Raw genomic sequence first — 24,706 nt, 5'->3', positions numbered from 1 at the left:
ATATTGTTAACAAGTTAAAGGTGTTTAAAGATAATACAAGCATGTTTAACACATAGTTAATATTGTTAACAAGTTAAAGATGTTTAAAGATAATACAAGCATGTTTAACACATATAGTTAATATTGTTAACAAGTTAAAGGTGTTTAAAGATAATACAAGCATGTTTAACACATAGTTAACATTGTTAACAAGTTAAAGATGTTTAAAGATAATACAAGCATGTTTAACACATATAGTTAATATTGTTAACAAGTTAAAGGTGTTTAAAGATAATACAAGCATGTTTAACACATAGTTAATATTGTTAACAAGTTAAAGGTGTTTAAAGATAATACAAGCATGTTTAACACATATAGATTCCTTTCTTTCATGAAGACAAGAATATAAGTTGGTGTATTACCTGATTCTGATGACTGCATTGATAGGAATCAGACAGTGGTGATGATAACGTCCGCAATTTCGAATGGAGGAGAAAAAAAGTCCTCCTTTCTGTCCAATACCACATGAAAGTGGTTGGTTTTTGGCATCTTATTTGTCCAGCTTCCGTACTCCTTTGTATGCACTTTACAAGAAATACATTGTCGGCAAACTCCGTAGCTTGCTAGCTTGTGCACGCCAGCTTTCTGAGACTCTTATTTTGTTAGCGCAGGCAGGATGAAGCAGAGCTTTTATTGTGCAACTGTGCAGTCGGTCTTTGGAGTTTTGACGACAGGTACGGCGCCAGAGTCTGTTGAAATAAAGTGTTTCTCGCCTTCCAGTCGGTAATTTTAATGAGCTGGCAGCAGCCAGCGTCATCTCAGAAGACCCTCGGGTGCCGTGAATGTCAATCAAGAGACGAAAGTGACGTCAGTGAAGATTTATGATCGCTCATTTTTAGGACTATTTTTTTAATGCCTGGCTGGTGATCGACTGACACACCCTCCGAGATCGACCGGTAGCTCGCGATCGACGTAATGAGCACCCCTGCGCTACAACATTTAATATTTTATGTACAATTGTGTTTTAAACTAAACTCGTCCTAAAGGTATATTGTTAGTAACAATACTAAGATATTCACATAATATGGTTTAGCGCCGCTAAAAGAGAGCTAACGGACACACAAATCTCTGACACGCTAAATAAACGGGTAACCAGAGTGCAAATTGCTAGCTAACTTAAATGCTAGCATGAATACAATAATATAATTATTTATTCACGTTTTTATTGAAAAACTGCGAGATACAGTGAGAAGGGTGTGACAGCTATGCCTGCACTAATAATAGAAAAGCGCGATATAAAATCTAATCCATTATTATTATTATTACTACATTACAGTGTGTTGAATCAATGTTACTGTGTATTAAAATATACACTACAGGCCAAAAGTTTGGACACACCTAATTCAATGCGTTTTCTTCATTTTCATGACTATTTACATTGTCGATTGTCACATCAAAACTATGAATGAACACATGTGGAGTTATGTAAAAAGGTGAAATAACTGAAAACATGTTTTATATTCTAGTTTCTTCAAAATAGCCACCCTTTGCTCCGATTACTTTTTCCGCACACTTTTGGTAGTCACCTGAAATGGTTTTCGCTTCACAGGTGTGCTTGAAGCTCATGGAGAGAATGCCAAGAGTGTGCAAAGCAGTAATCAGAGCAAAGGGTGGCTATTTTGAAGAAACTAGAATATAAAACATCTTTGCAGTTATTTTTCTGTTAAGTACATAACTCCACATGTGTTCATTCATAGTTTTGATGCCTTCTGTGACAATGTAAATAGTCATGAAAATAAAGAAAACGCATTGAAGTGTGTCCAAACTTTTGGCCTGTACTGTATTTAAGTGTGGAGAAATTGCATGGGGAATATAAACATTTTAAAAAGTCTAATCAACAAAAAACTTCACAACCCCCTGAGTGTCATGAACCTCCGTTAAAGAGCAACATTATCACCAGACCTATGTAAGCGTCAATATATACCTTGATGTTGCAGAAAAAAGACCATATATATTTTTTAACCGATTTCCGAACTCTAAATGGGTGAATTTTGGCGAATTAAACGCCTTTCTAATATTCGCTCTCGGAGCGATGACGTCACATCGGGAAGCAATCCGCCATTTTCTCAAACACCGAGTCAAATCAGCTCTGTTATTTTCCGTTTTTTCGACTGTTTTCCGTACCTTGGAGACATCATGCCTCGTCGGTGTGTTGTCGGAAGGTGTAACAACACCAACAGGGACGGATTCAAGTTGCACCAGTGGCCCAAAGATGCGAAAGTGGCAAGAAATTGAACGTTTTTGTTCCGCACACTTTACCGACGAAAGCTATGCTACGACAGAGATGGCAAGAATGTGTGGATATCCTGCGACACTCAAAGCAGATGCATTTCCAACCATAAAGTCAAAGAAATCTGCCGCCAGACCCCCATTGAATCTGCCGGAGTGTGTGAGTATTCAGGGACAAAGGACCTCGGTAGCACGGCAAGCAATGGCGGCAGTTTGTTCCCGCAGACGAGCGAGCTAAACCCCCTGGATGTCTTGGCTCACACCGTCCCTTAAACTGGACAGATCAGCTTTCAGGAAAAGAGCGCGGATGAGGGTATGTCTACAGAATATATTAATTGATGAAAATTGAGCTGTCTGCACTCTCAAAGTGCATGTTGTTGCCAAATGTATTTCATATGCTGTAAACCTAGTTCATAGTTGTTAGTTTCCTTTAATGCCAAACAAACACATACCAATCGTTGGTTAGAAGGCGATCGCCGAATTCGTCCTCGCTTTCTCCCGTGTCGTTTTCGTCGGTTTCGCTTGCATACGGTTCAAACCGATATGGCTCAATAGCTTCAGTTTCTTCTTCAATTTGGTTTTCGCTACCTGCCTCCACACTACAACCATCCGTTTCAATACATGCGTAATCTGTTGAATCGCTTAAGCCGCTGAAATCCGAGTCTGAATCCGAGCTAATGTCGCTATAGCTTGCTGTTCTATGCGCCATGTTTGTTTGTGTTGGCATCACTATGTGACGTCACAGGAAAATGGACGGGTGTTTATAACGATGGTTAAAATCAGGCACTTTGAAGCTTTTTTTAGGGATATTGCGTGATGGGTACAATTTTGAAAAAAACTTCGAAAAATAAAATAAGCCACTGGGAACTGATTTTTAATGGTTTTAACCCTTCTGAAATTGTGATAATGTTCCCCTTTAAATACCTCTGTTCTAAAGTATACACATTTTTAAATGTAAAACAATCTATTTTTTTTCCTACTTGGTTTTTAGTTTTTTGGCTGATTTTCGGCCCAATGTGTCAAAATAAAAAGGAAATTAAATTCTTTCTTTCTTTCTTTAGTTTATTTCGAACATGAACACACTTACATCATAACACGTCACACAATTTCATATCATTTCATTTTACATCATGCCCGAAAAGGAGTAGGAAGAAGCAAAGCTTATTTAATCCTACCCCTTTCCCACTTCAAGCGTTTACAAATATATAGAATCATTTACTGACCTTTTTATATAATAAAATAACATCTATGAATTAGTATACAACAGTTTTGTAATATGTAATTAATTAATTAATTCAGTCATTAACATACTGAGATGAAGAATATCTTATTTTCAATAAGGTTGAAAGTATTTCTCATAATTCTTTTTTGTACTCTGTAAGCACTATTATTTTGAACAACCTCTTAAAGTGGATCATATCAGTACAATTTTTAACTTCTTTACTTAATCCATTCTATAATTTAATTCCACATACTGATATGCTAAAAGTTCTAAGTGTTGTACGTGCATATAAATGTTTTAAATTATGTTTTCCTCTAAGGTTATATTTCTCCTCTTTAGTTGAGAAGAATTGTTGTACATTCTTTGGTAGCAGGTTATAGTTTGCTTTGTACATCATTTTAGCTGTTTGCAATTTTACCAAATCACCAAACTTTAATATTTCTGACTTAATAAATAAATGTTCTCTATATCCAACATTATGTATTATTCTAACTGATCTTTTTTGTAACACGGTTAGCGAATGTAGCGCACATTTGTAGTTATTTCCCCATATTTCTGCACAATAACTCAGATATGGTAACACTAGCGAGCAGTAGAGAATATGTAGTGATTTTTGGCCCAGGACATATTTTGCTTTATTCATTATTGAAATGTTTTTTGCCACCTTATGTTGTATGTTTTGTATATGAGATTTCCAGTTCATTTGATCATCTATTAATACTCCCAAAAATCTAGTTTCTTTTACCCTTTCTATGTCTACTTCGTCTATTTGTATTTGTGTATGATGCTCTTTTCTACTATTACCAAATAGCATTATTTTCAAAGATAGTCTGTTTTTGTCAAACCATCTTTTTAATTTGTTCATTTCTTCTGTTATTATTTGTATTATCTTCTGTGTGTTCTCTCCTGAACAGAAAGCAGTTGTGTCGTCTGCAAATAAAACCAACTTTAAGTCCTTCGTAACCTTACAAATGTCGTTTATATAAAGATTGAACAATCTTGGTCCCAGTATTGACCCCTGGGGTACACCACAGGATATATCTAGCCGTGTTGACATATTTTCACCCATCTTTACATATTGCTTCCTGTTGGTTAAATAACTTCTTACCCAATCCAGATTTTTTCCGATATTAACAAAATAATCATTGAAACGTTCAGCTATTTGGTTCATATTGTCATTTTTTGTATTTCCATCTAGAAAGTACTGGGGGTAATCTTTCTTAGCACCATTTTTAATGATGCTATTTAGGATGCCCCATGTTGCTCTCATGTTGTTTTTGTTCTTGTTTAATAATTGACTGTAGTATTCCTTCTTACATGTTCGTAGTATACCAATTAGTTTGTTTTTATATTTCTTATACTTATTTTCTGCCTCTATAGATCTCTGTGTTATAAATATTCGATACAATGTGTTTTTTTTGTGACAAGCATTTTTCAGTCCTTTTGTCATCCATGGTTGGTTGTTTTTCTTTTGCTTCTTACTACGTTCTTTCCATGGGCAATGTTTATCATAGAGTGTAAGAAAGGTGTTAACAAAATTCCCATATGCATCATCTACATCATCTTCATTATATACGTTGTCCCAAATTTGTTTCCTCAGATCCTTCCTGAAGGAAATCATTCCTTCCTCTGTGCATAGTCTTTGAAATGTCTTTTTGTCAAATTAACCATATTAAGGTTAAATATGGAGGTAAGCACTAAAATTGATTCAAAGGATTGTAGGGGTGAAAACAATTTTGTTAAAAAATATCATTATGTGTGAAGATTTTCCATGCAAAAAGGATAATTGCTGACAAATACTAAAGCTTTTCTCACCCGAAATGCACGACAAAACCAGATCTCTTCTAATGTATTTAAATCTATTCTTGTCGCTCGATAATAAGCACATCAACACCCTGCAATAAACAAAGAGTGTGACTTTTGAGAAATGTACTTTCCAGGAACAACAAGAGCGCCATCATTCCCGGAGCTGATAAATAAAGCAGCATTAAGAAACCCCCAAGTGAGCCATTTATTAACCTGCGGCACACATTTTCTATTCATGGATGTTCCCTTTACACCTTTTTCATCTCCTCATGAAACATTCATGACCACAAGTACAAAATGCATCCCCTACTGTTCATACCTTCTCCAGCAGGTAGTTGTTGATGTGTCCCCCCGTGGGGTCGCCGTTGAAGTTGAAGTTGATGTCCATGTACTTGCCGAAGCGGCTGGAGTTGTCGTTGCGATTCGTCTTGGCGTTCCCAAAAGCCTCCAGCACGCAGTTGGACTTCAGGAGCACATTCTTCACACTGACGTATCCCACGTCGGTCGCAACCGTGCATGGAAATGAAAACATACAAGAGGCACAAAAGTGAGAAAACTCCCCTCGCCCTTCCGCAACCATGCAATTTTGGACTTGGGTATACAGGTAAAAGCCAGTAAATTAGAATATTTTGAAAAACTTGATTTATTTCAGTAATTGCATTCAAAAGGTGTAACTTGTACATTATATTTATTCATTGCACACAGACTGATGCATTCAAATGTTTATTTCATTTAATTTTGATGATTTGAAGTGGCAACAAATGAAAATCCAAAATTCCGTGTGTCACAAAATTAGAATATTGTGTAAGGGTTACATTTTGAAGACACCTGGTGCCACAAACTGATCAGCTGATTAACTCAAAACACCTGCAAAGGGCTTTAAATGGTCTCTCAGTCCAGTTCTGAAGCCTACACAAACATGGGGAAGACTTCAGATTTGACAGCTGTCCAAAAGGCAACCATCGACACATTGCACAAGGAGGGAAAGACACAAAAGGTTATTGCTGAAGAGGCTGGCTGTTCTCAGAGCTCTGTGTCCAAACACATTAATGGAGAGGCAAAGGGAAGGAAAAACTGTGGTCAGAAAAAGTGTACAAGCGATAGGGATCACCGCGCCCTGGTCAAGATTGTGAAAAAAAAAACCATTCAAAAATGTGGGGGAGATTCAGAAGGAGTGGACAGCTGCTGGAGTCAGTGCTTCAAGATCCACCACCAAGAGACGCTTGAAAGACATGGGTTTCAACTGCCGCATACCTCGTGTCAAGCCACTGTTGACCAAGAAACAGCGCGAAAAGCGTCTCACCTGGGCTAAGGAAAAAAAAGAGCTGGACTGCTGCTGAGTGGTCCAAAGTCATGTTTTCTGACGAAAGCAAATTTTGCATTTCCTTTGGAAATCGAGGTCCCAGAGTCTGGAGGAAGACAGGAGAGGCACAGGATCCACGTTGCCTGAAGTCTAGTGTAAAGTTTCCACCATCAGTGATGGTTTGGGGTGCCATGTCATCTGCTGGTGTCGGTCCACTCTGTTTCCTGAGATCCAGGGTCAACGCAGCCGTCTACCAGCAAGTTTTAGAGCACTTCATGCTTCCTGCTGCTGACCTGCTCTATGGAGATGGAGATTTCAAGTTCCAACAGGACTTGGCGCCTGCACACAGCGCAAAATCTACCCGTGCCTGGTTTACGGACCATGGTATTTCTGTTCTAAATTGGCCCGCCAACTCCCCTGACCTTAGCCCCATAGAAAATCTGTGGGGTATTGTGAAAAGGAAGATGCAGAATGCCAGACCCAAAAACGCAGAAGAGTTGAAGGCCACTATCAGAGCAACCTGGGCTCTCATAACACCTGAGCAGTGCCAGAAACTCATCGACTCCATGCCACGCCGCATTAACGCAGTAATTGAGGCAAAAGGAGCTCCAACCAAGTATTGAGTATTGTACATGCTCATATTTTTCATTTTCATACTCTTCAGTTGGCCAACATTTCTAAAAATCCCTTTTTTGTATTAGCCTTAAGGAATATTCTAATTTTGTGACACACGGAATTTTGGATTTTCATTTGTTGCCACTTCAAATCATCAAAATTAAATGAAATAAACATTTGAATGCATCAGTCTGTGTGCAATGAATAAATATAATGTACAAGTTACACCTTTTGAATGCAATTACTGAAATAAATCAAGTTTTTCAAAATATTCTAATTTACTGGCTTTTACCTGTATGTAAGAGAAGTCAGTGTACAGCTTGTTAGAGCAGTGTAGATTTATTATGCATTTGAAATGAATACCCACGCCAACTTCTCCTTATTCAGGCTTCGTACACCTTTTCCATGGCCAAATTCAAGCACTTTTTAAAGGACTTTCAAGATCAATTTTCCAGTTTTTCCAGTACCCTTCAAAAGGCGAAACCCAGTGTGAATCAATCCATATACTTGTTTGAGGTCACCAAATGTCTGTAGGAAAAAATACTGCTAAAACCTAAGCTAACATTGAACCAGCAGTTATTAACTGAATGGGGCATAGAAAATGAAGCAGTGTTTCTGTCGACTATTCAATGTCATTGGTGTTTGCAAACGTTGTTTACTTGTATCGTCATTATTCATGTATACATCATTCCTTACAAGAAATAACATTAATTATTATTGTTTACTTGTTTGTTTGTAGATTGAACAAATATGCCTGATAAGCACTCCAGCAAATCAATAAAATCAACAAAGCTCACCTTTGTGCATTCACATATCTGCCAACTTTTGAAATCAGAAAAACCTAGTAGCCAGGGTCCAGGGGCCGCAGGCCCCGGTAGGTCCAGGACAAAGTCCTGGTGGGGGGTTCAGGCTTCGCCCCCCGACGCAAAATGATTGATTGCATTCAGACAGGTTAAAATGTTGCTAAAACCATCACTTTTCTATCAGTCACAGTGACTTTTCAAAACAAAAATATTACAGCAAAAATCATATGGGTTGATTGACATGTTTATTCTGTAAGCTAACTTCAATAGTTTGAAATTATTTTGACAGTTAATGCCAGTTATCCTGTCAACCTTTCACAAGACTTCAATTTGTTCATTGAAAGTATAAACAGTATAAACACTTTTTACAGTAAACAAATGGTAAAACAGTACTAAACAATTCCATTAAAAAAAAAATTGGTGTCATTATTAACTTTCTGTCCAAGCTTGTATAATCTACTGCCTTGTTCAATTGTAAAAAATATTCTGTGCCTAAAATTCACATTTCTATCACAATTATCATACTGTAAACATGGTAAGCTAACTTCATTAAAATTAATAGTCCTGTCAATAGCATGGAATTACAATTCAAATGTCGTTTTTTTGTAAGCCTTTCAAAAGAATTCAAAATATGAAAAATTAATGAAAATTAATTGAAGCCATCAGACACTTGAAAAGTGGCACATCACATCTCTAATGTAATCATTTTAACTTTTCAACAGAAATAGCACTGCAAAAATAAATGTTGACAGTTATGCTGTCAACATTTAACAAGATTTCTTCAACTTGGACTTGAAAGCATAAATAGTATAAACACTTTTAACAGTATAACAGTACTAAACAATTCCAATAGATAACATTGGTGTCATTACCTTTTTGTGGCTAAAATCCGAAAAACGTTGAAAGTTTTCCACTTGTATCGCTAGCAACGGCATTAGACTTGTGTTTTTTTGTCCCAACGTGGTCTTTTACATCGCTAATTCCTCCGTGTCCGATCGAAAAATCTTGTCTGCACAAGGTGCAATTCGCGTAGTTTTCACCCTTTTTGGAACGGATAATTATTCCCGGATAGGCTTTTGAATATTCTTCACGGAATGACTGCAGTTTTCTTTTCGGTTTAAGACTCGTATGCGATTTTTCTCCGGCTGATTCCATGATCGTTCGCTCGTTTGGAAACAATGGCAACTGGTGCCTCGTGCTTGGCAGCGGTGCTATAAATAGCCTCGCGGAATGGCTCGGTAGGAAGTTACGGGAAGCAGGTCGAATGTCATTGTTGTTACGCGATTTCGTGAATAAAACTTTTTTTTTTTTTTAATTTTTTTAATTAATGAAAAACCGTATTTTTTATCACTGCAACCGTAACCCGGAATAGGTTGATGAAAACCGTACTAATTACGGGAAAACCGGAGTAGTTGGCAGGTATGCTATTTTTAGAATGTTTAAAAAAAATCTCACGTACCCCTTGGCATACCTTCAAGTACCCCCAGGGGTACGCGTACCCCCATTTGAGAACCACTGGTCTACACCGCATACAAGTCACTTTAATACGTCGACAGTAAGTGATGTAGAAAAGAGTTTAAAAAAAACGCTTTACCTTTCCACCTCCGCCCTCTGACTGGGGTTTGTGATGGCTGCAATGTACTGCATGATGTATTTACTGGCTTCTGTTTTCCCAGCGCCACTTTCACCTAAAAACACACAATGGTTGTGCAATAACATACAGCAAAACAATCAGAATAAAACACGTGTCAATCAAAATGAAGTAAGAGGACCGACCTGATATGACAATGCAGGTGTCTTTGGCTCGTCTCTTCATGGCCTTGTAGGCAGCATCAGCCACCGCAAAGAGGTGAGGTGGGTTTTCGTACAGCTCGCGACCACGATACGCGTCGATCCTATCTTTCCCGTAAATGTCCATCTGTTGATACGGGTTCACGGACACCACCACTTCTCCGATGTAAGTGTAGATCCGACCTTTCTCAAACCTGGCAACAACAACAGCAACAACAAAAGATTACATTGATGGCTTTTTCTCTCCGCATACGCTCATCAGGAGAATTATCGTCACATCAATGTTGGGATATGCGTTCTAAAAACAAGAATTGACTGAACAAGTTTGAATCTCTAAATTACAAGGGTCAAAATTAAAGTCTGTAGCTTTAAAGGGGAACATTATCACAATTTCAGAAGGGTTAAAACCATTAAAAATCAGTTCCCAGTGGCTTATTTTATTTTTCGAAGTTTTTTCAAATTTTTACCCATCATGCAATATCCCTAAAAAAAGCTTCAAAGTGCCTGATTTTAACCATCGTTATACAGGTAAAACCGACACCTGATCGTGGAAACTTTACACTAGACTTCAGGCAACGTGGATCCTGTGCCTCTCCTGTCTTCCTCCAGACTGGGACCTCGATTTCCAAAGGAAATGCAAAATTTGCATGGTTGGGTGATGGTTTGGGGTGCCATGTCATCTGCTGGTGTCGGTCCACTCTGTTTCCTGAGATCCAGGGTCAACGCAGCCGTCTACCAGCAAGTTTTAGAGCACTTCATGCTTCCTGCTGCTGACCTGCTCTATGGAGATGGAGATTTCAAGTTCCAACAGGACTTGGCGCCTGCACACAGCGCAAAATCTACCCGTGCCTGGTTTACGGACCATGGTATTTCTGTTCTAAATTGGCCCGCCAACTCCCCTGACCTTAGCCCCATAGAAAATCTGTGGGGTATTGTGAAAAGGAAGATGCAGAATGCCAGACCCAAAAACGCAGAAGAGTTGAAGGCCACTATCAGAGCAACCTGGGCTCTCATAACACCTGAGCAGTGCCAGAAACTCATCGACTCCATGCCACGCCGCATTAACGCAGTAATTGAGGCAAAAGGAGCTCCAACCAAGTATTGAGTATTGTACATGCTCATATTTTTCATTTTCATACTTTTCAGTTGGCCAACATTTCTAAAAATCCCTTTTTTGTATTAGCCTTACACAATATTCTAATTTTGTGACACACGGAATTTTGGATTTTCATTTGTTGCCACTTCAAATCATCAAAATTAAATGAAATAAACATTTGAATGCATCAATCTGTGTGCAATGAATAAATATAATGTACAAGTTACACCTTTTGAATACAATTACTGAAATAAATCAAGTTTTTCAAAATATTCTAATTTACTGGCTTTTACCTGTATACACCCGTCCATTTTCCTGTGACGTCACATAGTGATGCGAACACAAACAAACATGGCGCATAGAACAGCAAGCTATAGCGACATTAGCTCGGATTCAGACTCGGATTTCAGCGGCTTAAGCGATTCAACAGATTAGGCATGTATTGAAACGGATGGTTGTAGTGTGGAGGCAGGTAGCGAAAACCAAATTGAAGAAGAAACTGAAGCTATTGAGCCATATCGGTTTGAACCGTATGCAAGAGAAACCGACAAGACAGCCAGCGACACGGGAGAAAGCGAGGACGAATTCGGCGATCGCTTTCTAACCAACGATTGGTATGTGTTTGTTTGGCATTAAAGGAAACTAACAACTATGAACAAAGTTTACAGCATATGAAATACATTTGGCAACAACATGCACTTTGAGAGTGCAGACAGCCCAATTTTCATCAATTAATATATTCTGTAGACATACCCTCATCCGCTCTCTTTTCCTGAAAGCTGATCTGTCCAGTTTTGGAGTTGATGTCAGCAGGCCAGGGAAGCTAGGGTCGATATTCTTCTCTTGATCATCTTCGGTGGCATAAGGGACGGTGTGAGCCAAGACATCCAGGGGGTTTAGCTCGCTCGTCTGCGGGAACAAACTGCCGCCATTGCTTGCCGTGCTACCGAGGTCCTTTGTCCCTGAATTGCTCACACACTCCGGCAGATTCAATGGGGGTCTGGCAGCAGATTTCTTTGACTTTATGGTTGGAAATGCATCTGCTTTGAGTGTCGCAGGATATCCACACATTCTTGCCATCTCTGTCGTAGCATAGCTTTCGTCTGTAAAGTGTGCGGAACAAACGTCCAATTTCTTGCCACTTTCGCATCTTTGGGCCACTGGTGCAACTTGAATCCGTCCCTGTTGGTGTTGTTACACCCTCCGACAACACACCGACGAGGCATGATGTCTCCAAGGCACGGAAAACAGTTGAAAAAACGGGAAAATAACAGAGCTGATTTGACTGGGTGATTGAGAAAATGGCGGATTGCTTCCCGATGTGACGTCATCGCTCCGAGAGCGAATAATAGAAAGGCGTTTAATTCGCCAAAATTCACCCATTTAGAGCTCGGAAATCGGTTAAAAAAATTTATGGTCTTTTTTCTGCAACATCAAGGTATATATTGACGCTTACATAGGTCTGGTGTAGAGATGCGCGGATAGGCAATTATTTCATCCGCAACCGCATCAGAAAGTCGTCAACCATCCGCAATCCACCCGATCTAACATTTGATCAGAACCGCATCCGCCCGCACCCGCCCGTTGTTATATATCTAATATAGACGATGCAAGGCATTAGTGAGGTTATAAAGCTTTTGCCTGTTAAAGAAAGGAGACTGATCCAATGCAGCACAGACATTCGCGTGCCACGCTGTCACGACCCAGACGCACACCAGTGCGCAATCATATGGGAGCCACGCTGAGCGCACCTCCAAGCGCATCTCGCTGCCGGCGACGGCCGGGTATATGGGCCCGACGCTCCAGCGCCATCCATTTTCAGGGCTAGTTGATTCGGCAGGTGGGTTGTTACACACTCCTTAGCGGGTTCCAACTTCCATGGCCACCGTCCTAGCTGCTGTCTATATCAACCAGGGTGAGCCCCACCCCTTTCGTGAGCGCACTGCGCGCGGAGTGACCCCTGTTACGCGCCCCCGGCAACAGGGGTGGCGGGCAGGTAAGCTGCGCGGGCGGAGCGCGCGGAGTGACCCCTGTTACGAGCCCCCGGCCACGGGGGTGGCGGGCAGGTAAGCTGCTTACCTGCTGCGCGTGACGCCGGCCGCGGCGAAGGCGGACGAGGCGGGGTGTCGGTGCGGTGGGCGCGGTGGTGACCCTGGACGTGCGTCGGGCCCTTCTCGCGGATCGCCTCAGCTACGGCTCCCGGTGGGGCCCTCTCGGGGGAAGGGGCCTCGGTCCCGGACCCCGGCGAGGCGTCCCTTCTCCACTCCGTAAAAGTGTCCATCTCTTTTTCTTTTTTTCTTCTGTTGTGGCATATGCTGCAGGTGCCTGCTGGTTTTTCGTATGTGGGTAACAACATTTAACTATGTATATATATTTCCCAATTGGTTTAACTGCCACCCGCCTGAATCTATTTAAAATCTAATTTTTTTTTAATTTCAACCACCCGACCCGACCCGCGGATAAAATCTAATTTTTTTAAATTTCATCCGCCCGATCCGCGGATAATCCGCGGACTCCGCGGTTATGCCCGCAAACCGCGCATCTCTAGTCTGGTGATAATGTTCCCCTTTAAATATACCGTATTTTTTGGAGTATAAGTCGCACCTGCCGAAAATGCATAATAAAGAAGGAAAAAAAAAAAACATAAGTCGCATTTTTGGGGGGAAATGTATTTGATAAAACCCAACACCAAGAATAGACATTTGAAAGGTAATTTAAAATAAATAAAGAATAGTGAACAGGCTGAATAAGTGTACGTTATTTGAGGCATAAATAACCAACTGAGAACGTGCCTGGTATGTTAACGTGACATTTTATGGTAAGACTCATTCAAATAACTATAACATCACAATTTCCAGTTCCTCTATCAAACATGTTCGAAAAGGAGTAGGAAGAAGCAGAGCTTATTTAATCCTACCCCTTTTCCTTTACATAGCAGTTGCTAAAACTTTTGTTCACTTCTTGTTCTCAATTTATTCACAATATACTCCATAAGTAAAAATAAAAATAAATACATACATAAATAATAATTAGTGAAGTAATAATAATAATAATAATAATAATAATAATAATAACTGGGATTTATATAGCGCTTTTCTAAGTACCCAAAGTCGCTTTACATGTAGAACCCATCATTCATTCACACCCGGTGGTGGTAAGCTACTTTCATAGCCACAGCTGCCCTGGGGTAGACTGACGGAAGCGTGGCTGCAATTTGCGCCAACGGCCCCTCCGACCACCACCTATCATTCATCATTCAATTCACCGGTGTGAGTGGCACCGGGGGCAAAGGGTGAAGTGTCCCGCCCAAGGACACAACGGCAGCGATTTTTGGATGGTAAGAGGCGGGGAGCGAACCTGCAACCCTCAGGTTTCTGGCACGGTTGCTCTACCCACTACGCCATGCCGCCCCATGTAAGTTATATTTCATATGGTGAGATGAGTAAGATTATCTAGAAAATGAATGGATGGATGAAATAAATTCAGAATGTTTATCATGTTTGTTCTTCTTTGTACTTTGTAAACACTTTTAAGTTGGAAGAGTTTCTTGAAGTGGATCATATTAGTACATTGATTTCTTTGCTTAATGCATTACATCATTGAATTCCACATACAGGAGAAGGTCTTAAGTGTTGTACATGCATACAAATGTTTTAAATTACATTTTTCTATAATATTATATTTCTTTTTATTTATTTTTTTTAGAAGAATTGTTGTATATTCTTGGGTAGCAGATTGTAGTTTGCTTTGTGCATAATTTTAGCTGCTTGCAAATGCACTATGTTGGGGAATTTCAGTATTTTTGATTCAATAAATAAAGGGTTTGAATGTTCTCTATATCCAACATTATGTAATTATTTATGCAAAGTGGTACCAGGGGCCGTATTTATCAAGTGTCTTAGAGTGCCATTTTACACTTAAGTCCTGAGAATTTGCGAAATGTAGTCCTCCTCTCAAACTTAAGAATAAAAGCTATTTATCAACTTTCTTAAGTCTAAGAATCACTCCTACTCTCCACGATATTTAAGAGCCCTTCATAGGTGTCCTAAGTGGTTAGGAGTTGCCAGCGGGGGATGGCACTGAGGCGAGAGAGACGTGCGCGAACGTTCAGGGAGCGGAAGGATGTCCTGGCTTTGTTTGATGACGAGCAGCTGATCAAACGGTATCATTTAGACCAGGGGTGCTCACACTTTTTCTGCAGGCGAGCTACTTTTCAATTGATCAAGTCGTGGGGATCTACCTCATTCATATATATAATTTATATTTACTTATTTATGAAATATATGTTTTTGTTAATAATTTACAGGTGTTTAATGATAATGCAAGCATGTTTAACACATATAGTTAATATTGTTAATAAATTAAAAGGTGTTTAATGATAATGCAAGCATGTTTAACACATATAGTTAATATTGTTAATAAATTAAAGGTGTTTAATGATAATACAAGAATGTTTAATACATATAGTTAATAAATTAAAGGTGTTTAATGATAATACAAGTATGTTTAATACATATAGTTAATATTGTTAACAAGTTAAAGTTGTTTAAAGATAATGCAAGCATGTTTAATACATATAGTTAATATTGTTAACAAGTTAAAGGTGTTTAATGATAATACAAGCATGTTTAATACATATAGTTAATGTTATTAATAAGTTAAAGGTGTTTAAAGATAATACAAGCATGTTTAACACATATAGTTAATATTGTTAACAAGTTAAAGCTGTTTAATGATAATACAAGCATGTTTAACACATATAGTTAATATTGTTAATAAATTAAAGGTGTTTAATGATAATGCAAGCATGTTTAACACATATAGTTAATATTGTTAACAAGTTAAAGCTGTTTAATGATAATACAAGCATGTTTAACACATATAGTTAATATTGTTAATAAGTTAAAGGTGTTTAAAGATAATGCAAGCATGTTCAACACATAGTTAATATTGTTAACAAGTTAAAGCTGTTTAATGATAATACAAGCATGTTTAACACATATAGTTAATATTGTTAATAAGTTAAAGGTGTTTAAAGATAATGCAATCATGTTTAACACATAGTTAATATTGTTAATACATTAAAGGTGTTTAATGATAATAAAAGAATGTTTAATACATATAGTTAATATTGTTAATAAATTAAAGGTGTTTAATGATAATACAAGTATGTTTAATACATATAGTTAATATTGTTAACAAGTTAAAGCTGTTTAATGATAATACAAGCATGTTTAATACATATAGTTAATGTTATTAATAAGTTAAAGGTGTTTAAAGATAATACAAGCATGTTTAACACATATAGTTAATATTGTTAACAAGTTAAAGCTGTTTAATGATAATACAAGCATGTTTAACACATATAGTTAATATTGTTAATAAGTTAAAGGTGTTTAAAGATAATGCAAGCATGTTTAACACATATAGTTAATATTGTTAACAAGTTAAGGTGTTTTAAAGATAATACAAGCATGTTTAACCTTCCTTTCTTTCATGAAGACAAGAATATAAGTTGGTGTATTACCTGATTCTGATTACTTTTGCATTGATTAGAATCAGACAGTAGTGCTAAAAACGTCCGCATTTTCGAATGGAGGAGAAAAAAAGTCGTCCTTTCTGTCCAATACCACATGAAAGTAGTTGGTTTTTGGCATCTTATTTGTCCAGCTTCCGTACTCCTTTGTATACACTTTACAAGAAATACATTGTCGGCAAACTCCGTAGCTTGCCAGCTTTCTGAGACTCGTTTTGTTAGCGCAACTGTGCAGTCGGTCTTTGGAGTTTTGACGACAGGTACGGCGCCAGAGTCTGTTGAAATAAAGTGTTTCTCGCCTTCCAGTCGGTAATTTTAACGAGCTGGCAGCAGCCAGCGTCATCTCAGAAGACCCTCGGGTGCCGTGAATGTCAATCAAGTGACGTCATAGTGAAGATTTATGATCGCTCATTTTTAGGACTATTTTTTTAATGCCTGGCTGGTGATCGACTGACACACCCTCCGAGATCGACCGGTAGCTCGCGATCGACGTAATGAGCACCCCTGATTTAGACAGAGCGGGTATTATTTTTGTCACAGATTTAATAAGGGGCGTCATCTCATCAGCAACATCACGCAGCAGAACTAAAGGTCATCACAATGCTTCGATATATCGCCACTGGGAAAATGAATTGGAAAGAAAAGGAAACATTATTTTTTTATTCATTGCCAATATTGTGTGTTTGTTTTGTAGTATTTTGTAGTTTATTGTCAAAATATACACTCCCATTGTCCACTTAAATATTTCTAAGATATTTCTTTATTCTTAGACAAGGGATTCCCTTCCGTGATTGGTCATTTCTATGGACACAGAAATGACGTCACCTAAAATTCCATTTACGGCACATAGTAATGTCGTAATTCAGCTCCGAGTGTGACACTTAAGATTCAGTCCTACACTTCGCTGAAAGTGTGAGTAAGACACTTGATAACTAACTTTTAAGTGCAGCTTTCAGCGAATAATTTCTTTACTCATAAGCAGTGTTGGGTTAATTACTGAAAAACAGTAACTAGTTACAGTTACTAGTTACTTTATTTCAAAAGTAACTCAGTTACTTACACCAAAAAGTAATGCGTTACTGTGAAAAGTAACTATTTAGTTACTTCTTCTACTTTTTTTTTTAAGCTCCCATTAATGCTCTTTTAGCCTTCATTTCAGTACTGTTATTGCACTGGAGAATAATACAATCTGTTGATCAACTTGACGTGCATTTGCATCACTGAACTCAGAAAGCAATGTGGTCTACATACAACACACAAAGACAAAAATATGTTTCAAAGGGCCAATTTATTTCAGGCCAGAACAAATGGACAAAACTATTTTAAATAGCTGCAACATAATGGCACTTTAACTTTAACTTTAAGTAGATAGGATCTTTGATCCAAGACACAACTTACATTTAACTAAAATGTTATTTTCTTTGTGCTCGACAAAAGAAAAGTATTGAGAATGTCTCCATGTTAAAAAAAACTCGACTTCTGGCTTCGCCATGATGTCTTGTTAGTTGTTATGAGAGTCGCGTATGTGTGTGTGTGTGTGTGTGTGTGCAGGGGCGCCGAAAAGGGGGGGTAAAGGAGACGGATTCTAGGGGCCCATGATGGAGGGGAGCCCAGAGAGGCCCCTAATGATGATGAAATTATAATACAGAAAAAATAATGACACTGTGTTGGGGGCCCTGTAAAGATTCTTTTCATGGGGTCCAAAATCCCTAGCGGCGCCCCTGTGTGTGTGTGTGTGTGTGTGTGTGTGTGTGTGTGTGTGTGTGTGTGTGTGTGTGTGTGTGTGTGTGTGTGTGTGTGTGTCCCTTTAAGATATGACAGCATGTGAGGTGAGTGACGTCAGTGGGTGAGCGGGCAAGAGAGGTGAGCGAGCGGCGACAGTGAGTGCGTGCAGGTGCTCTAGCTTGGTGGATGGCTGCGTCCAATAAAGTCACAAAGTTGCAACAAACCGCCCGTCTTGTCATTCACCCTCAGCTGTAAAGACCCACTGCCGGGTAAAGTGAAGGTTGTTAGCCCCGAAGACGTACATAGGCCCTGGAGGAACGTCTCCCTTGCGCTCCTCAACTGCGGTATGGGAGTCCCCCCCGCCCCCACCCACACAAAGCAAGCCTTTTCTTTTCCACCGCTGCAATAAAACACACTCAGATCTTCTGTTTCTATCCGATACTACATAAAAAATAACGTAAAATAACGCAGTAACGCATCGTGTAGTAACGGTAACTGAGTTACTGAATATAAAAAATAACGCGTTAGATTACTAGTTACCGCCGAAACTAACCGCGTTACTTTGTAACGCGTTAGTCCCAACACTGCTCATAAGTCAACTCTTAGCAGACTTCTTAGGAGTAATTCTAAGACGCTTGATAAATACGGCCCCAGATCTACCACCCGAGCAATGTCAAAAGGCAACTGTTGCGTTCCATTCCGTAGAACATCTTTTGCCCAGACTGCCTTTTCAATTAAAAGGACCACAACTATGGAACTCTTTACCTGACACTTTGAAAAGTATACCTGCACTTGGCACTTTCAAAAAACAAACAAAATTATGGCGAGTTGAGCAATAATCGTGTTCCCATTTTTAGTTTTTACTACCGGTAATTGTTTTTTATCTAGTCTGCACTTTGTCTGTGTTATTATTATTATTGGCTTTTATCTAGTTTGCACTTTGTATTATTTCTATTATCGACTCATCTTTGCCTTACTCTATTTTTTATTTTCCTATTTTAATGTTGGATCTGTGTTGTTGACAGAGGTGGGTAGTAACGCGCTACATTTACTCCGTTACATCTACTTGAGTAACTTTTGGGATAAATTGTACTTCTAAGAGTAGTTTTAATGCAACATACTCTTACTTTTACTTGAGTATATTTATAGAGAAGAAACGCTACTTTTACTTCGCTACTTTTATCTACATTCAGCTCGCTACTCGCTACTAATTTTTATCGATCTGTTAATGCACGCTTTGTTTGTTTCGGTCTGTCAGACAGACCTTCATAGTGCCTGCGTTTCACCAAATGCAGTCACTGGTGACGTTCACTCCGTTCCACCAATCAGATGCAGTCACTGGTGACGTTGGACCAATCAAACAGAGCCAGGGGTCACATGACCTGACTTAAACAAGTTGAAAAACGTATTGGGGTGTTACCATTTAGTGGTCAATTGTTCGGAATATGTACTGTACTGTGCAATCTACTAATAAAAGTTCCAATCAATCAAAACTGTGAAGGAAAAAAGACCATTTTTTTATTTCAACCGTACATCTTGTCAAAAGCCTAAAGACTGACTGCACAGTTCCTGTCTTCACAATAAAAGTGCCGCTCCATTGCGCCTGCGCTTTCAAAATAAGAGTCTCCGAAAGCCAGCGCAAACAAGCTACGGAGTTTGCCGCCAATGTATTTCTTGTAAAGTGTATAAAAACGAATATGGAAGCTGGACAAATAAGATGCTAAAAACCAACCACTTTGATGTGGTATTAGAAAGGAGGAACTTTTTTTTCTCCTCCATTTGAAAATGTGGACGTTATCAGCACTACTGTCTGATTACAATCAATGCAAGTCATCACAATCAGGTAATACACCAAATATATATATTAGAGATGCGCGGTTTGCGGGCACAACCGCGGAGTCCGCGGATCATCCGCGGATCGGGCGGATGAAATTTAAAAAAATTAGATTTTATCCGCGGGTCGGGTCGGGTCGGGAAGTTGAAATAAAAAAAAATTAGATTTTAAATAGATTCAGGCGGGTGGCAGTTAAACCAATTCGGAAATATATATACATAGTTAAATGTTGTTACTCACATACAAAAAACGAGCAGGCACCTGCTGCATATGCCACAACAGAAGAAAAAAAAAGAAGAGATGGACACTTTTACGGAGCGGAGAAGGCCCCCGACGCCTCGCCGGGGTCCGGGACCGAGGCCCCTTCCCCCGAGAGGGCCCCACCGGAAGCCGTAGCTGAGGCGATCCGCGAGAAGGGCCCGACGCACGTCCAGGGTCACCACCGCGCCCACCGCACCGACACCCCGCCTCGTCCGCCTTCGCCGCGGCTGGCGTCACGCGCAGCAGGTAAGCAGCTTACCTGCCCGCCACCCCCGTGGCCGGGGGCTCGTAACAGGGGTCACTCCGCGCGCTCCGCCCGCGCAGCTTACCTGCCCGCCACCCCTGTTGCCGGGGGCGCGTAACAGGGGTCACTCCGCGTGCAGTGCGCTCACGAAAGGGGTGGGGCTCACCCTGGTTGATATAGACAGCAGGACGGTGGCCATGGACGTCGGAACCCGCTAAGGAGTGTGTAACAACCCACCTGCCGAATCAACTAGCCCTGAAAATGGATGGCGCTGGAGCGTCGGGCCCATACCCGGCCGTCGCCGGCAGCGAGACGCGCTTGGAGGTGCGCTCAGCGCGGCTCCCATATGATTGCGCACTGGTGTGCGTCTGGGCCGTGACAGCGTGGCACGCGAATGTCTGTGCTGCATTGGATCAGTCTCCTTTCTTTAACAGGCAAAAGCTTTATAACCTCACTAATGCCTTGCATCGTCTATATTAGATATATAACAACGGGCGGGTGCGGGCGGATGGCGGGCGGGTGCGGTTCTGATCAAATGTTACATCGGGTGGATGGCGGATGGTTGACGACTTTCTGATGCGGTTGCGGATGAAATAATTGCCTATCCACGCATCTCTAATATATATATATATATATATATATATATATATATATATATATATATACACGGTATATATATATATATATATATACACGATGTGTGTGTGTATGTTACTCAGTGGCCTAGTGGTTAGAGTGTCCGCCCTGAGATCGGTAGGTTGTGAGTTCAAACCCCGGCCGAGTCATACCAAAGACTATAAAAATGGGACCCATTACCTCCCTGCTTGGCACTCAGCATCAAGGGTTGGAATTGGGGGTTAAATCACCAAAAATGATTCCCGGGCGCGGCACAGCTGCTGCCCACTGCTCCCCTCACCTCCCAGGGGGTGATCAAAGGGAATGGGTCAAATGCAGAGGACACATTTCACCACACCCAGTGTGTGTGACAATCATTGGTACTTTAACTTTAAAGTTACTCAGTACTTGAGTAGTTTTTTCACAACATACTTTTTACTTTTACTCAAGTAAATATTTGGGTGACCACTCCTTACTTTTACTTGAGTAATAAATCTCTAAAGTAACAGTACTCTTACTTGAGTACAATTTCTGGCTACTCTACCCACCTCTGGTTGTTGACAAGTGTTGTAAATTAGCTTTGGCTACAAACACTATGATGCATACATTGGATAACTGTTGCAGATGTCTATGTTTTTCTATATGTCCCTATTTCAAATAAACCTCAATAATAATAATAATTAAAGCTGCAAGCAGCATTGGTCGGGCCCGCGTATTTGGCAGGTGCTAGTCCTAAGTGTCCCAATACTTTTGTGTACTTTTAGTCTGAAGTGTCCCAAGACTTTTGTCTAGTGTACCTACCTTGTCTGCATTGTGTGGGCACGCTGGTGCTTCCTGCTTTTAAGCAGCCATCTTAAAAAAACAGCAGCGCAGCAGCATCAGCGCAGCGGGTCTTTGAAGGGTCATAAAATCAAAACCGGAGCAGTTAGAAAAAAAGCGCTTCTGTCATTGTAATCACAAGGGTTCAATCTCTCTCCTGTGTTAGTTTGAAGGCGAAACGACAAACGCGCTCAGAGGAGTTCGTTTTTGAAGGAAGGTGACCGGTTTTTACAAAAAAATTGTTTTGAAGGGGGAATAGCAAACTTCCTGTTGATTTTTGCTGGGGGTTGTCAATGTATGAAATGTACGGTAGGTCTAAGTGAGACCTACATAGAAGTTTTTGTTTCATGTCTCTCCGACCTTCCCAGTGGGAGTTACAGGCAGTTGTCATTTTTTTCTTCCGAGGAGCATTTTTGTTTGCGGTTTATTAAAAAATTGCAGTAGAGCGCAATTTTGAGATTTGGGGTTAGGTTTTTTTTTAGATCGCAATGTTTGCCAGTCCTGATGTGTGCGTTCAGTTTGGTGAGTTTTGAAGCATGTTAAGGGGTCAAATTACAGCTCAAAGAGGCAAAAGTGACTGTTTTTAGTACTTTTTTGTCTTGAAGGGGGAATTGCCAACTTCCTGTTGATTTTAGCCCGAGAATGTACTATTATGAAATCTAGATCTGAGTCAGACCTACATAGAGGTTTTTGTTTCATGTCTCTCCGACCTTCCTAGTGGGAGTTACAGGCAGTCTAGTTTTTTTTTTCCCTAGGGGGCGCTAGAGCGCAATTTTGATTTTTGCGGTTCGTTTTTTTTTATTAAAAGACAATTTTCGCAGGTCCTGATGTGTGGGTCAAATATGGTGAGTTTTGAAGCATGTTAAGTGGGTCAAATTAGTGCTCAAAGAGGCGGCGGAAAAAAAAGAATAAAGAATAAAACCTTACAAATACAATAGGTCCTTATGTCCCATTGCATAAGGACTCCCAAACCTTATACAATGGGCCATGCGGGCCCTAATTATGTAATTATGTGATAAAAAATAGACTAAAAAAAATAAATGTTCACTCCAGAGGAGGCTGGTTCTCATTAGGGTATATTTGAGTCTGTATAATCACGACCCTATGTCAATTTCACCAAATCCCAAATGAATTCAAAATTGTGCACATAATTCTTCTTTTAAAGAATCATTGAAGATGTGATTAACAGAATTTAAGTCTGGCATTTGATAAAACTGAATGAAGTGCCAGACTTTTGATATGTGTGCCGAAAGAGCAGCTTGGCCTCATGTTCCTTGTCATTTTAACATTAAAGCTGAACTTCAACATTTCACCCACCCGTGTCTAGCAGCCAGGAAATGGCACAAGAGTGCACGCATACTGAAAGCCGGAAATGAAACTCGGTTCCATCTCCTGGTGGGTTAGTCAAGGTGACAGTGGAGGAAACGACAACTCGCGATAGTAAATGAAATGCAAGTTAGTGTGTTAGCAGCCTAACTAACAGTGAGTTAGTTGATCATCACTAATTTGCTGTGTATTTTGTACAACAACAAAAAACTATGGAAGATTTTGAATGGGGAAGAGTTTGAAAATACTTGCTTGAGATAAGTCAATATATGTAAACCTGGCCACAATTAAATAGAACAAAGCTGAAAATCTTCAAGCCAGCATGGAGCCACACCTCTATCCAGATCTGCACCAAATGCATGGTTCTTTAATTGCCTATGCGAGTCCCTCTAAAAAAAAATTGTGTGGTTATAATAATGATAGTAGGTAGAGGGAATTTTAAATGCATTCAGGACACATTTCTAGTTTGGTCTAATGTCTAAAATCTGGTACAATTACATATGTATACAAAACCATTACATACTTGAAATAAAACAAGATGCAGTTGGTGTAGACCACCTCCTACTTAACCTAGGCTGTTTCTTTGGACAATTGATTGGGTGCAATTTTAAACTGATTTAAATTTTGGTTTAAGGGTGTGGGACTTGCTAGTTTTTCTTACCGGCAACTAAACAGGAAGTGTCACATGGCGTAGCCCTTCAAATAAAAAGCGGTCTTACCTCAATTTGAGATTCTCCATGAACTGCTCCATGGTCACCTCATCCAGGAGCACAAAGTCCGACTTCCCAAACTCAAGGCCCTCCATCTCTGCCATCCTTTGGTCTGGATCCAAGACAGGCAAGACTTAGAAGGAACAGAAAGTGACTGAAAAAAAAAAAAAAAAGAGAAGTATGACTGACTTCAGAGGCCAGTGACGGAGGCGTGGCGAGCGCTGAGGTGGATTCTCACTCATGCAGTTGTGGTCTGCAAGTAGCAGCGTGTCATCCTGCCAGTCAGCGTGTGCGGGAAAGCGGATGGCTACCGGGGAAGAACACTTTCTGCATCCTCCTCTGCAGCTTCATGTGCTTAAGTGCCTTTCTCTCAGAGACCAAATGTATTTTATATGGTCGGTTTTAAATGTTGGTGTTGGGAGAAACAGCTTCTAGATCACCTGTCAAACTTTGCAAGGAACATCTTATCTTGAGTGTACGATAACTTCCTCACAACTGTAACAAAGCAAGCATGTAAAGATATTTATTTTCCATTTACTTACCTCCAAGTTGATCCTATATGTAGTGAAACAGAATTAAGGGATACAGTACCAACAAAAAGAGACCCCAATTCAATGTAAAAAAAAAAACTTTTATTTCTTACAAGCAAACATTGGATGATTCTGATATTCATACATCTTCATACCTGCCAACTTTTGAAATCAGAAAAACCTAGCAGCCAGGGTCCAGGGG

At 39.9% G+C, this 24,706-nt stretch overlaps 1 protein-coding gene across 2 annotated transcripts in view; it reads right to left on the bottom strand.

Moving 5' to 3' along the window:
• The window catches only part of myo1g (myosin IG), a 213,946-nt gene extending 189,559 nt beyond the window's left edge, over positions 1–24,387 (bottom strand). The window contains exons 1-5 of one of the 2 annotated variants that reach the window (XM_061983203.1): positions 24,213–24,387; positions 23,984–24,128; positions 9,794–10,002; positions 9,612–9,705; positions 5,616–5,781 (exon numbers count right to left, since the gene is read on the bottom strand). In XM_061983203.1, the coding sequence (XP_061839187.1) occupies positions 5,616–5,781; positions 9,612–9,705; positions 9,794–10,002; positions 23,984–24,078 (564 nt within the window). In that variant the 5' untranslated portion in view covers positions 24,079–24,128; positions 24,213–24,387. Of the gene's footprint in view, positions 1–5,615; positions 5,782–9,611; positions 9,706–9,793; positions 10,003–23,983 lie in introns of both variants that reach the window. The other variant, XM_061983202.1, reaches the window with a different exon arrangement.
• Positions 24,388–24,706: the final 319 nt, after the last annotated feature.

This window comes from Nerophis lumbriciformis, linkage group LG21 (genome assembly GCF_033978685.3).
Source record: "Nerophis lumbriciformis linkage group LG21, RoL_Nlum_v2.1, whole genome shotgun sequence".
Taxonomy (NCBI): Eukaryota; Metazoa; Chordata; class Actinopteri; order Syngnathiformes; family Syngnathidae; genus Nerophis; species Nerophis lumbriciformis.
Note: the sequence above shows the minus strand (reverse complement) of the source record. Positions and strands in the feature narration are given on the sequence as shown.